This window comes from Caloenas nicobarica, chromosome 16 (genome assembly GCF_036013445.1).
Source record: "Caloenas nicobarica isolate bCalNic1 chromosome 16, bCalNic1.hap1, whole genome shotgun sequence".
In the NCBI taxonomy this organism is placed as follows: Eukaryota; Metazoa; Chordata; class Aves; order Columbiformes; family Columbidae; genus Caloenas; species Caloenas nicobarica.
Genome location: NC_088260.1, coordinates 1,163,682 through 1,179,052, shown reverse-complemented (window position 1 = coordinate 1,179,052; position 15,371 = coordinate 1,163,682). Strand labels below are relative to the sequence as shown.

Sequence of the window (15,371 nt, the reverse complement as noted above, 5' to 3'; positions counted from 1 at the left end):
TTCGCTGTCCTGTAGTAAATAAGGTTAATATTACTGTACAAGTCTGTTTTGCCATCATGAGGCATAAGAATGAACCTAAGAGCAACACCTGCTCAAATATGGATTGAAATATTACTCTCCGTATGAGGGACGGATCCTGTGAGATGGCCTCATCTAACCGATCACATAGAAATGGGATCAGTTTGGCTGTGTCCTTTCACTTCCAAAGCACCACTGGGATCCTCTCAACCGGGTGTGTTGTTGGAAGTGCTTGGATGGACTTGGCAGCACCGACAACTCAGGCTCTACACTGGAAGGGAAGAGCTTCGGCTCTGCCAGAGCCCACATTGGGACCATACAATAGAGTTTCAGGTTACTTTAGGATTCAGCTGATATACACTAAAACGAAAATGACTCTAATGTGGTAATTTGCGTCTTTCTCACAAATAGTGCAGAGCAACATGAAGTGCATACCTGGGCTTCATATTTTTTAGCATTTATTCGAAGAGTTGCTAACAACAGTACCCTTCACCCAGCACAGTACATCTCAGAGGAGCTGTTAGACAAGCATCTGCACCGGAGATGAAGGGCGAGGAGATACCAGTTTACAAATGAAGGGGAAAGAAATTCCCTTTCTTATCAGTTCCTGTTTTCCCATTGTAACAATTCTCAGAAACACTATCGCAATTCTGGAAACAGTAATTCCTTAGAAAATTCCATTTCTGTAAGGTAAAATGTTCCCTTATAGAGAAAAATAAATTACACTCTATGTGGTCCAGTTTCATTTTAAAATTCACCCAGTAGGAAAACTCAGAAGATGTGCAAAGTTCTCCAAAGAAAAGAGCAACTCTGGAAGAAGGCCAGGCTCCCACGGCTCCCACGAGCGCTGCTGGGAGCTCTGGTGTGGGCTGGTGGCCAAGAGCGCTGCCTACGGACCAAAGTGAAGCCTCCTCGTAGTCACATACAGAACACCTTTGTTTCTCAGATACACAACGTTTCACTGGCTTATTACTCATGTCAGAGCACGCTGGAAAATGAAAGCATAGATGAAAAGAATCCTGCTGTCCTACTAAGGGCTACGATGAACCTGAACTACGCATTCACCACCAGAACACCTGCACCTCTCTGTACCGTGCGGTGCAGCTCTGAGATGCGAGACGTGCACCCGCGGCCCCGCAGAGCCACCTGGTTTCTTCAGTTCCATTTGCCGTCCCTGTACAAATCCTGTAGCCTTGTTTTGCTTAAATCCCCCCTCAGCAGACAGCTGAGACGGAAACACCGTGAGAACCAAATGACAGCGCGCGGGAGATTTACCTGATGGGAGCCGACTCATCCCCTTTATCGAGCCAGTCCTGCGGTGGGATTATGTACATGCACCAGAGGCCCCAGTTGTAGCCGTGGGCTGCGTTGGCGTATTGCTGCACTTCAAAAGTGTTGTACTTGATGTTGTCAATCGCTGGTAAGATGATCCGCTTTCGGTCTTCTTTGATCCGGGTAAGCGCAGGTTCCACCCTGACAACAATAAAAACAGCAAAATGGTTTGAAGCCATCGAGCAATCCTGCTTGGCGGCCTGACGAAACGAAGGTTTTGAACGCTGCGAGCAGTAACCCAGCGAGACGGCAGCTCGTAACTCAGCCCGGCGGGGCCGAGCACGGGTCGCTGCCGCACGCCGGAGGGGCTGGAGCTCGGCGCGGGATACTTCACACAGCAGCAGCACATCAATTATTACCTTTATGAAGCTGTACCAGAGTTTAACACCACAAAATTCTACCGAACGAGGCCTGGAGACCGTCAATTCATTTTGCAATGGGCAAGTGTTGAGAGACACTATTGCCAAGAGTGACCAACTGGTCTCCCACGAGCGGCACCCCCGGGATGCCGCGATCAAACACCTGCTCTTGCCGACAGGGCCTGAAGAACCAAACACACACCAGGGACTGAGCGAGTCTGCAGGTTACGCAGAGGTTTTAATCTTGTTTCCTAAGCACCGACCCCATCAGATCTACTTTGAGTGACAAGCGTGGCTGCGTTACACCTTCCAAAACCTCTTTGGTGATGAGAAGATTTCAATTGCCAGATGGTGCAAAAGCAGCGAGCTGCGGGAAACGTGCCATCGTTTCAAAAGGCTTTAAAACATCAATGTGCTTTCAACAGCAGCCACATCCCAAAGTGTTTCAGGAAAGTACAAAGCTTCAGTGCAAACTTTCATTTCTGAGCAAGGCAGTCTGAGGTTGCTATGAATTTACAGAGAAACAGGTCCAAAGAGTAGCAGACTTACAGGAAGGTGGAAAGCACTTCTCAAAGCAGCGTTAGAAACAGCCACCAGTTGACTCCTTTGTAACTGTGTTTCCCCTTGAAATAAGCTTTGAAGATTCGCAGAGCTCTCACATGTGTCTTTAAGGGGATGGTGGTTTGCTGAGATTCACAGAGGTAGTAGAGGTAGTAGATCTTTTCTCATTATTCTTTTGTTGGTGGTTGAAAGGCGATAGTTCCTTTGTGGTTTTCAAGTTTGTTACCTTATATTTTGTTTGTTACCGTGTATTTTCTTGTGTAGGCCAACAGAAAGAGACAAGTTATGAAATTAATTCAACATCCATTTTTGTTCTTCACTGCCTCAACCTATCATAAATTTTCTGATCTCTTCTGCAAGAAGGCACCACTTTCTCTGTACTTGAATATGGCCAAAATATTTGTCTTTTATGTACACAGACTCCATACTGCTTACACAAGGTCAAGTACTGCTTTCTTCTTTTCTTTCTGCCTCTCCCACATCAGTAGAAAGAGACACAGATTCAGTGAAACCCTCGAGTATTGATGATGAGCTACTTACTGCAAATAAACCAGCACAAAACAATGCAGAATAAGAACCTAACTGAGAAAATACAAGGTGTCACAGCGTTTCATTTGGAGAGAAGTCAGAGTGTTAAACCAGTTTTATTTGGATTCCTCTAGAAAAGTGACATTTGAGTTTATCACCTGGATGGGAATAACACAGAGCATGAACGTTTTAATAAAAAGGATGGTCACAAGCATGGTGGGAAGAGATTAATGACATTGAAGTTGCAGAAATTCCCCCTGGCCAGGCAGGTTATGAATGAGATGTTCATCTCATATGCATCATGTATTGTTTTGTAACTCTACTTGATTTATTCTGGGAATAAATCAGGGCATCCCTCATGACCGGAATGGCCTGAGCTCTGTCTTAGTCCTGCTGCCACCTGCAACTCTTGGTGCAGTAATTCTGCTGTCAAAGCCCAGCCCTGCGAGGTACCAAAGACTCCACAGAAGCATGAAAGCTCGTCAGCCCAGGCTGTAAAGGACCTTTTTGACTTTAAAGCGGTTCCTTAGTCAGCAGGATCATGTGTTATTGACTCCCTGTGTCTACATTGCTTATCTTAGGTAATCCACGAAATAAGAGGGGGTTTTATTGCTATTCATTGCTAGCCTTGGCATGGCTCTGACACAGGCCCAAAGGACTTGCAGTGTCTTTGTCTCTGTGCACTGAGCTGCACATTCATCAAATCCTTTGTCAACTTTGCTGGCAAATCTGGCTTTGTCTAATTGCTGCAGGTTTTTGAAAGGATTATGATTAAATCTTTCCCAGTAATTTCTATTTTTTTTTCCTAATTTTAAGATGCTACATTATTCTGTAGACTTAGTCATACTCTTTATAGACACCGGTATTCTTTCCTTTTTTTTTTTTTTTCTCCTCCCCTTGTCTTGTTTTTCTCCGCTGTGCATCTACAGGAGCAGGCGCTCCTGGCCGCTCCGGGACTGAAAGGACAGAGTGGCAGAGGCTGCTCAAGTCCGCTGCGTTGGCCCCGCTGTCTGACGAGCTGCAGCTGCGGTTCGGGTGCTCCCGCTCCGCACGCGCGCTGCCGGGGGGCAGGGCTGCGGCATGAGCCAGAGGCGAATTCTGAGATTCATCTCTGTTTTTCACAGATGCAAAAATATCAGGTTCCTAGCTTGTATCTGAGTCAATGCACTTCATGGGCACAGAGCGGCATGTATTGTTAACAAGTTATTTACTACAGCAAGAGGAAAAATTCTCCCAGACATATTCATAGACATGATGGATTTCAGTAAACTAAATATGATCAAAAGATTCAGCTTTAAAGGTAGTGCTTCACATCATTCAGTTCATTTTTCCACCTAATAAAAACCAAGCAGGCAGTTTGGGCTGGAATTTGAGTGACATAAGAAGTTCCTCCCTCCTGTCCTCTCCAAAATATCTATTTGTCAGTGTCCTCCCCTCGCTCTGAACAGATTGCTGGTGAATGGTTAAAACCAAAAGAGAAAGGACAGTAAATTCAGTTCTCTTATAGACTCCACAAGGCTGACGGGGATTTTCGCTTGGGTGTATTTCCCTGAAGCGGTTCCGGACATCCAGTAACAACTGCTGGTCTCGTTCCCTGGACTCAGCCCCGTGATGACGGCGCTGGGTTCAAGCTCCACAAAGCTCATCGCTGTCCCGGGGGCTCGTGGGCTCCCCACAGGCACAGGGACGCGCTGGGAGGGACGTCCGCAGCAGGTGCCTTGGGAAGTGACTCCTTACAGGAACCCCCTGGGGGAATTTGTGGAAGGAATCTCTGATCAGGAGCGAGTTCACACCAAAGGATGTGTCGATTTGTCAAAGCCTGTTGAGCACATCACTAAATACACATGCATTTAATGCGTTTGCCTGCCAGTGGGTCAATATCTGCACTAACGCTGGGTTTTCCAAGGTGTTGAGCACCCGTGATGGGGTTTCAGAGGGAGCTGCAGAAATGCCAGAACCATGAGCCTCAAAGAATAAATGCTCCCAAGATAAACATTAGAGCTATGAGAAGAGTTGGAGGGCAGAATTTAACCCCGAGTATACAATAAGCCTGTATGAAAACGGAGAGCCAAGGCAGGGGTCACACTGTGATCACACGGGCTTTTCTAATCCCACTGTAAGTCCGTCTCTGAACATGTGTGCATTCTGTATTTAATATTGGATCGGCTCAGCTCAAACCCCACGGGAAACCACAGCGCACAAAGCTGCACGCTGTCGTACATCCGTGTCAGATCGCCCGAGAGGTCGTGCCAACGGGGAAGTCTGATTGTTCACAATGTTAAAAAACCCAGCTTCTTCCAGATAAAAACAAGTTGGTAATGAGCGCTGCAGCACACATGATTATATAACTCACTTTTTAAAATATGTAAAAACACCTGCTGACTTCAAGCAGACTTTTTAAAAGGCACGACATAGGAACAAGCACACTCGGTTCCAGAGGAGCCCTGCGCAGATCCTCTGCTCTCCAGCTCTGCTCCTCCAACAGCCTTCCCAGCTTGGGGACGCCTTGCTAACACGCGTCGTCGGAGGAGCGGACCCAGAATGCTTTGGAGTTCTTAGTTAGAATGACTGTCCTAGGCATCTGGCAATAACTCCCTCCCCACCTCGCCCCACAGGTCACCTTTTCTGCATTTGTCCAAATGTAAATCCTTTCCTAAACGCCAGGAATTGCATTGGGAAATGTCTCTCTCAAATTCTGCCCCATCCCAAGTGGGTGCCCGAATGCTTTAATCTCCAGGTTCTTTTGATATCGACATGTCTTTTCGTCTCCAACATCACTATTCTAATTTTTACTCCAATAAAAAAACGAAGAATTAACATTAAAAAAGCCAACCTTCCCCCCCTCACTTCTACAAATCAGAATTTATTTTTTTTTCTTGCAAGGACTTAAGAACAAGTCCTTATAAGACATAAATGAAAGACAACATGGTCTCATTTACCAGGTTGGATGGCTCAGTGGGTTTAACACCATGTTTTACTCTGGCTGTACCACTGTCAGGTACCATGAAGCAAAAACTTAATACGGAAATGTAAGAAAAAAATCTGTGTAAACTGCAAGCTTTTTTGAATGTGATTTTGTACACTACCTCACACTTCACTGACAATATCCATTTCTCAGATGCAGACAAGCAGATCTACTGACATAGATAATTCTTCACTGAGGCCAACTGCGGAATATTTCATGCAGGATGCCTCTCCTGTAAATAAGTGTTCAGAGAGCTGAAAGAAAAGTTAATTTCCTACTCCCTTCCTCGGTCTCTAAGAGGAGAGGGAAACTCCCCGTCTGTTGTACCTGACATCTCCATCACATCCCGTGTGCTGGGAGGTTCCGCCGCGGCCGCAGCGCCTGCTGGAGTTCAACGTCAGCCTGTCTCACCCAGGCTGGACGGCCCTTTTCTGCACGCGGAAAGGCGGTGAGGACGCTGCAGTGAGCGCTCTGGCTTCTTTGGGTAAATGAACAGCTGCGGCTGCTTTTCTGGCGTGTCCGCTGTGTGCGAGCTGGCCCTGTCCCGTGGATCTGCAAGGCCCACGTGGCTTGTGTCGCACGTTTCCCTCTTCACTCAGGTAATGTTAGTTCACTATTGCCATCTAAAACACGTATTTCGTTAAGTTACTGAATTGGTACTAAGTGATAGTAATGGCTTCGGATGAGAACAAACTCCCTTTATTAACACATGTCCTTTCCTTTGCACTTGCATAAATAAAACTTTCCAGGTCAAACACTTCTTCTTAGTTCATTAAAATACCAGTTTTCTGTATTTTAAAACACCGTCAACTTCAGGATAATCCACAGTGATGGGATGTGTGTGGCACAAGCTGGTGGATCCTCACCTTATATTTCAGGTCCTCTTTCTCATGTCGGGCTATCTCTGCCTCTGGTGTATATTTGAGTCTTTTGATTAAATCCTCTTACTCCACTGCTTCTTATTGATACTCCCCCTTTGGCAAAATTTTAATTACTACAGCACTGCATAACTCTATTCAGTGCTCTGATACTACCTTTGCGACAGGAGCACAAGCAATTCCTAAGATAGAATGCAAGTATAATACTCTATCATTATGTCGCTTTTATGGTTCCTCGCACCCTCTTTATGGCTGCTAATATATTGTGTTCTCTGCCTTTCACTTACTGATTTCTGCTGTCCTTCACTCAACGTGTCCTTTTTCTCACCCACAGAATTAACACCCCACCTCTGCTATCTCTCTTTCCTGCTCCCAGATATAACGTAGTGAAGTTCTCTTCCCTTGGCATGTTCTTCTTTCCCACTTTTCGCGGACACGAGCCTATATGATACTTCACCTCTTCTGCAACACAATCAGCCAGGATGCAACGGTCTGTACTCTGTTACTGTGAGTTGCTTAACAGTGGGTGAACCCAACAGAAACGTCAGAGCAGGAATTCTGAAATCCGCAGAGGACTGGAGAGGAAACTGAACCATATAAGCTTAAATGTACCCGCAGAGAGGGATGTACAGGAGCTTTTCATACCTGCTAGTTCTGCTGGGTTGCTGACTCTATGTGCTGACTCCTATTGACATTAAGTTATCATTAAAACCAGAAAAGGTTCTATGGCAGGACAGGTAGAATTTTACATATGAACTGTACGCATACATTATAATGAGATTTTAATTTAAAATTCCATTTGAGAATTAATAGCTAGTCCTCTCCACGTTTGCTCTCACAGCAGCAATATTGGCTCACACAATCAAAAGCCTTAACAGGAACAGGTCAATAGAAGAATCTCTGCTCTGCGCTAATACACTTCAACACCTGAGAAGCAAAACAGCAGCAATTAAGCACAGCAAAATAAATAATTCAATAGTGAATTTGACCTGCTAGGTTGCAGAGTATTTTTTTAATACCCTACCAGATTGTATTTTAGTTTAGAAGTGTCCCTGGAGAGTAATGCTGTGAGAGCCTGTAAAATGCTATAGTGCGATATAAGGCAAAAGCTCACCCATAAATGGGGCAAATATCGTTCAAAGAAAAGTTTTTTTTGTTGTCAGAGTCCTGGATATTTCATGAGAAAGTGACAAAGTCCTCCTCTGATTCTTTCTGAATTAATCTGCCAACTGATTAAGCAGGTAAAGCAGCCATAGGTTGGAAGACTAAAATTGCGCTGCAGGTACTTAACTTTTCGATGGAACACAAACTAAACAGAACGCTAATGCTCTTTTCTGTGCTAAAGGAATTGGCTGCTTCTTAATTGCCTCACAAATAATCCATGGACAGCTTCGAGTGGGAGCAATCCACGTGGCCTCTGAATACATGAATATACATTCAAAATGGGGGGAAATATTTGTGCAAGATGAGACTTAGGAGGAGAAGAGAACAACAGCACTTTAATGAGATACTCCCGCATGACTACCAGGTTTATAGCGTGATGGAGAAGGGGTGATGTTCATCTGTTTGGAAAAAATAAAGCAGTTGGGATTGAAGGACTTGCAGTCCCTCCTAATAAAAGACGAGGTGAAAATTGAGATGACAGGCAACCGCATGTGCACGGGTGGACAGAATTAAAGCTCAGACGAAGCAGGTAAGAGATGGTTTGAGACAGCTCAGCAGCCCAGGAGCTGGGAAACAATAGCAGAAACACCCGAGGGGACACTCTGAGCCTCCACGTGCGGCTCTGAAACAACGGGGTACGTGATGCTGCGCGTTTGCTGTTCTCCTTCGTCCTCCGCGGCTGCTCCGGGAGCCAAGTGGGCTCAGAGCAGCACAGAGCAGCTCAGCAGCACCACGCAGAGAGGAGCCGCTTGCTGGGAGGAGAGCACGCCAGGGAGGGGGCACTGAACAAACACGGTTTCGCTCGGGTATACACACACTCATTTACTGAGTAGTCTCGGTTCTTACTGTACTGATTTCAGCCCTTTCTGACACTAATGCAAAGCAGGAAGGTAAAAAAACCCAAACAAACAAACAAACCAAAACCCAACCAAACAAACCAACCCTCACGCCACAAAACTAAAACAACCAAACAAACCTAAAAGCAACCACAGACCCCTTTCCTGCTTACTGACACCACTGCCTAGCTTCTCTGGGTAAAGTACATCAGTGAGATCTCAATGTCCTTTCTAGAAGCGATAACAAAATTCTCCACGAGGCTCAGAGAACCGCGGCTTGGGCAGGACGAGCACTGGAGCAGCACCCAGAGGATGCTCGCCCCAGTTCCCCATTCTGGCCAGTAGCTGATATTGCCCTACATGAACGTTTGCAAAGATTTGAAAGATCCAGTTGCTTTAAAAGTAAATAAATAAATTAAACCAGCTCTTAAGCTTCTAGAAAATTACTACAACTGCTCTTATTATCCCAGGGAAAAAAAAAACAGGCTCAACATAAACCAGGTACACTACAAGAGTTATTTTATTGCATCTTCCATTTTATAAAGATATTCATGAACGTACAAAAATAAACACTCTGCTCCTTTGCAATTAAATTCCTCTCTGGTTGTAAGTACAGCTATTTTTAGTTTTAATTTGGGGATATCTCCCAGAACTGCAGAGCATAATCAGCTCCACCATAACCCTGCATCATCACTATCAAATAAGAACCTATCTTTGGAAAATACACATTTTACATACTGAAGGTCCCAGCAGCCTTTTTTCAGCTGACTGTCCGTATCAGTTCCTTCAGTCCCGACTTCCAGCAATGCCAAATGTTGGCCAGTAAGTGGTGCTACAAAGATTTACTCCAACTGCGGATCTGGCCCATTCAGCCCAAAATTGAGCTTGCCACAGTCAGTGCTGCTCCCTTGCAAAACCAAAGCGATAAGGAGGGGTGTGCTAATTTCAAGCCCCATTAAAAATGCAGGAAATAATTCAAGATTTCCCTCAAATGTAAATGCAATAAGCTTTATGAGAAAATCGGATCAGTATTCAAGTTTCTAAGAAATTACAGAAAATGACAAGGAGATTTTAAAAAAGTACCTGGAAACTTGCCTATGCCTCCAGCCCAGAGTCTCCTGGATGGTGTCTTCCATTGACTGCTTGGGAGGTTTTGTATTCATTGTGGTTTAATTTACTTTCTCTCCGCTGAACTGTGCTCGAGCGGGCACAACAGCATTTTTATTATGGATCTTGCAGCCCTTGCAGAAGATTGTCGGCCATGTTGCAATAATCAAGAATATTATTCAGAAGTCATTGCTAATGGTCTAAAACCAGCCTACAGCCGACTCATCCCTGCAGGTTTGCAGCTCCCCTGTTGGCTGAGCAAACCTTATCCACGGCCTTTGGGACACCGGGCGACAGCATCGCCCTGCCCAGGGGAGCCAACAACTTACCAGCCAATGTTGAACTCAACGTGAGCGTCAAAGAACCCGACGACAGGAGAGGTCGCTGCTTTCCAGCCTTGGATCCTGGCTCGAATCAGTCCTTCTCGTTTGTTATTGCGCACTATTTTCACTAGACCTGGGTATCTTTTATTCACATACTGGTCCAGGTTAAATTTTAGCTCAACTGCAAGACAAAAAACCCCCACACGAATATTCAGAACAAGAAAAGCCCTGTAAGGTTATGTTTTGCTTTGATTTATTCAGCAACAGAAAGGGGAAGAAACCCTTAGATATTCCTAAACCCTTAGTTTCAAAGACACAAACCATTTCCCACAGTTGTGGCATGAACCAGGGGTATCAGCTCAGACAAATTCCCTGCACATCAGAGACTTGCGCAGGTTTAATATGGCCTGATGGATCTGAGCATTATTATCAAGAGATAGTTTGTCTAAGCATTTTTTAAGTAATTACTATTCGAACTCTGGTGATTTGCATTGGGTTAGAACCGGCCTCTGAGGGAGGAATTCTGACCTTACAGCAGTGGAACATGGCAGGCTGGAGATTTTTTTTTCTGATTTATGCTATTCAGTAAGAGTTTTGAAAAATAACCTCAGTGGATTTTGGGTCAAGATCTAATTCAGATAACAATTAATTTTCCTTAATTTTAAGGGTTTTCCCTTGAATGTAATTAAGACTCCTCAATACCAGGCTTCTTCCCTGTTAAACTAAGTGGATATAAAATATTTCAAACAGACTTCTCTTTTGTTCATTTCCAGGCATTCAACCACAGACAGATCAGAACTCATTCACTCCTTTATTCAGCTTCATTTCAATAGGCTTCTAAACAGGCAAATTACCAAAAATAGCCTCTCTATTTTTTAAAATCAATCTAGTTTGGTAATTCATTTACATTGCAGTTTATTCATAATGAGGCTTTTACTCAAATATATTTATTAGAAAAACTAGTAGAAGCTTCTAGGACATTAGAAACCTCATTCTTCTGGTCTATATGACACAAAAGAATCATTATCATCGGAATCAAAGACCTGATAAATCTCCAGTTATCTAGAAAACTGGCACAGAAAAGCCATATAAGAGTTCACTGAGAAACAAGGAGGCCAATTCTCCGTTGTGTTACATGGACTCAAACCACTTTGCAATCTCACATAATTACTGCACAGGTTACACTGCAGAATTGGACAAAAGATTTCTTAAATCTTTCGGTTCTGGAACTTATTTTTGGTTTAGTGATGTGTTCTCTCAACCCTCCTTTCTCTTTGGGGGTCTTGAAGAGCAATAGCAACCTGAAACTGAAAGTTTTAAAGCTGTTGATCTGTGAAGGAAATGTGACACTTGAGCCTTATTTTAACAAACATGATTTGAGAAGATGCAGCAGTTCTAGAAGTCTAAGGTACAACAACTGAAAACACAACAACACTGCTAGTCACCTCTATCCTATAAGTTCTTTACACCCAAATATCCTTTGAAACATGTTGATCAATAGCACCCTACATGCTCACCAATATCTTGAGATTCAATTGCTGTAACAGAACTGCTATTTTCACAAAAATGTACCAGATGACCTTAAAGTTGCATGTGCTTTGTGTCCATTCTGTTTCATTCTCATTTAATCCCTACCACATCAAAAAAAAAAAAAATCAGACTCAAAATCTGATATTATCAAGCCAAGTTTAAATCATGTAGCAGCAGAGCGTGCTGCCATTTAAAAGAGTAGAAACTGTCTTTAAGCAGAATCTGTAACCCCTTTTATCTGTGCAAACAGAATTTAAACTTTTAGTCTACTAATAGTAATATTCCTCTGGATCTGAAAATTTGGAGGAAAGTGTCATTTCTCTATTAAGATTGTCTATAAAATATCATTCATCCTGTGAGGATTTCAATGGAACCTGCAGGGTTTATCCACATTATGTGTATTTGTTATACAACTAGTTAATATTTACTCACAGCTTTGTGCAAGTGGCTCAGACAACTCTCTCATCAACAAACACAAACGCTTGTAAGTTCTACCGACTTCAGCAGAGGGACATTAATTTACACCAAATTATGGTCCAGCTTATGAGCCATAAATCAGCGGGTGCAGGTATGACCTTCCTCCCTGGGCTGTTTAATGCAGAATGACTCACTGCTGTTTCATCCCAACCTTAAACCAAAAAAAAGGCTAGTAGTGGCCAAATTCCCTTTGATTTACATTTCATGTCCATTAACCACCCAGGACACAGAACTTAGAGGAAAAGTTAGGGATGTTCACCGTTGTCACTGTTGTCATCCACCAGAATGATCTCCTTGAGCAGGTGCGAGGGGGTGTGATTGACCACGCTGTGCACGGAGCGCAGGATCACCGAAAGTGCCTCGTTTACAAATATAAAGACCACAGAGATCTGGGGCAGGTCATCAGGGTAGGTCATCTGCTTGCACCTGGAGAGAAGAAGGAAAGAATTAAACTCCAAGCAGACACTGGGAAGTAAAACACACTGAAGAGGGTCCTCTGCCCATTGCTCTCCAGCAGATAGCAGCCTGCAGGCTTTGTTCTTCCTAACCCCAAAGATGCGGTAAAAGCTCAAATGAAGCAACGTAGCAGCAAACTTTCCATCAAGTCAGTGAAAGCTGAAGTGTACCTGCATGCACACAGACTGGTAGTGGCTCTCATCCTCTGTAAGGTTAAAAGCATCTCTTGAAAACCAAAGGAATATCAAGGACCTTGCTCAAAATCAACCTGGAGAAGGCCCACAATGCCTGTGCTCCCTGGGGAACCATCAGACGGTCTGTTGTTAACTCATAATTAGATCTGATACTTTTAAAACCAGAACAAACTCAAACAAATTTTGCATTTGCCCAGACAAAAAACACTTACCACCCTTTATGAATATGCAGTTTGTGCAGCAGCAACAAATGCCTGGTGTTTGTTGTACAGGCATGCACTCGCTGCAATATTTGCAAAACAGATCTGCTCCATCTGAGACATCACCTTGGTAGGCAGCTGCAATCTGAGATTCACAATTCCCTTTGCGCCGGCTCACTGATGCATTATTGGTACCACAGACCATTTTGAGAAGGAAAACTGAGGCCTGGGGAAGTCCCACGGCACAGAGCAGAACCTCTGCCTCCCCAGCCCTGCCCCTCTGTACCAGCACACTGCCTTATTTCACTGGAATTCCCTCCCACTCGCAAAAATGCTAACTTTTAAAAATTACCTGTGTGTCCTCACGGTCAAAAGCCATTCAGAATTACCATAGCAATTACTGAACCTGCTCTCTCAAATATTGCTAATGATATCACAGGAAATGACTTCTCCTGCTCTTATCAAACTTTCTGACCTCTTTGCTCACTACTTTGGCATAACAATCACTTTCCCCGCTCCCCTCACTATCAGCAGACATGGAGATAGGGAGGGCAACAAACGCTTGACCGTTGGGTAACCCCTGGAAATCAGTTACGAATTCTAGTAAAGTGCAATTATTCATAATTCCTACTCATCCCAGCACTATTTGCTCAGGGACTCGAGTACTTGCCATTGATTACAGTGTTACCATAGCTACTTACTGGCAGCTTGACGGTGGCCTGTGCCATACAGAGCACCACTGTGCAAAACTTCTGGCTAAGCAGCATTCTTACAGTCTAAAAATAAACCTGGACCAAGGACAGGGATTTACAGGAGGTGTGAATGCTCTGACACAGCCTCCTTTTTGAATTGCTTTTTGAATGTGATTTTCCTCTTGACCACACCAACATATCAAAGAAGTCCATCAGGAATACTTCACTAACAGGAAAGAGCCATCAGCTAAAAACTTGGACCTCCAAGATTTCCCTTGATGAGGGACATCTTTGATCTGACAGCCATTTACTTCAGAGTTTCACTTGTACCAGCAGGGCACAGCAAATTGCGTCTCAGTAAATGGGACTGGAATTTGTTCTTCATCATACTAAATCAATGCATGATTATCTTAAGTGTAACTCCATGGTCTTGCTGGTTCACAAGACTTTTCATGCCTTGATTCTCAACCACTGCTTACGTGGTGGGGCATCATGGGCTGCTTTTGATAAAAGGCTGTTTTGAATTTGTTATCCCACCTGGGTTAAGTCACACCTGTCACTTCTCACTGCAACCTTCCTTCTGTCAGTTCTCCCCTTCCTCTGTTAGTAAGACATAGTCTTACTATAATGCCTGCACTTGGGAAGAGCACTCCAACCATTACCTATGAGAATATCTTTGGTAACCCCGCTGCAACAGGAACATCTAGATGGACAAAGGCAAACTTCACAATTTAGCAGTGGTTTAAATGCTGTCATAGTTTTTTTTAATTGCAGCAACGATGAGGAACAGCAGAAGCAGCTGTCCAGCTGAGCAGACTTTTGGAAGTACAGCAGTGATTTAGGATTTTATTTCCTGCAGACTTCCAGTCAACCTTGAACTCCCAGCTCCTTAAGTCACTCCAGAAAATGAGATGGATGTCAGGAGAAAGTACTGGTCCACTAACAAGCACTTCTGGTGATGTCTGAGAGCTTAAGCAATACCAGTCAAGGGGCCTTTCCTTAAAAATCAGTGGGTGCTTAAGTGCTTTGTTGGATTGTCGCCCGAGTGCTTCCCAATGTATTCCGTAATTAGATATCAGCCACAGCAATTTACAGTTAATACTTCCTTCATTCCAAGAAACTCTAACCAGCAATTGACACTCTGAGCCAAATAGTGACATTTGCAAGTCACACGCAAGGATGCACCACCATAGAAGCACAACCGTGTCCAGTGTCACCTTATGACGCCTCTGCAGCTTTGTTCTTGGCTGGATGCTGACACCAGACCGAGCACTCTGAAGGGAACGTTCAGTCACTTGTGCCCGCATGCAAGGTTGAGAAAGTCAGAGTGTCAGGAGGACACGTGAAGTCCTCCTTGGTGCAGCCCTTGATGTTGGCCCTGGAACATGGCCAATGAGAGAGTTCATTCCAGAGAAGGCCCAGGAGAAGTAAGGCTATAACAAGCCTATTGACCTTCAATACCGCATAGGGCATCCTCTCAGACAATGGTTGCAGCATCAGGCTGGAAACACAAGAAAAGCACGAGGCAAAAAACTTATGAGCTAATGGCAGAGGAGCTTAACACGAGACTAGTAGCTTTTATTATTTCTTTTGAGAAGAAAGGTAAGCGGCAGGTGAAGACACCAAACTGTATGAAGGTGTCCTACGTAGGCACACCCTTATATGCTTCAACCTGACCACTTTGGTAGGAGATGAAGAAATCTTCCATTTCTGGCAGCCCTGCCCCTGTGCAGTGATGTGCTGGGATGCTC

At 44.2% G+C, this 15,371-nt stretch overlaps 1 protein-coding gene across 1 annotated transcript in view; it reads right to left on the bottom strand.

Annotated features, from left to right (window-relative positions):
* GALNT9 (polypeptide N-acetylgalactosaminyltransferase 9) overlaps positions 1–15,371 on the bottom strand; it is a 110,386-nt gene that overhangs the window by 56,902 nt on the left and 38,113 nt on the right. Inside the window, exons 3-5 of the mRNA XM_065646474.1 lie at positions 12,338–12,504; positions 10,078–10,252; positions 1,294–1,491 (exon numbers count right to left, since the gene is read on the bottom strand). Coding sequence (XP_065502546.1) covers positions 1,294–1,491; positions 10,078–10,252; positions 12,338–12,504 — 540 coding nt within the window. The remainder of the gene's footprint in view (positions 1–1,293; positions 1,492–10,077; positions 10,253–12,337; positions 12,505–15,371) is intronic.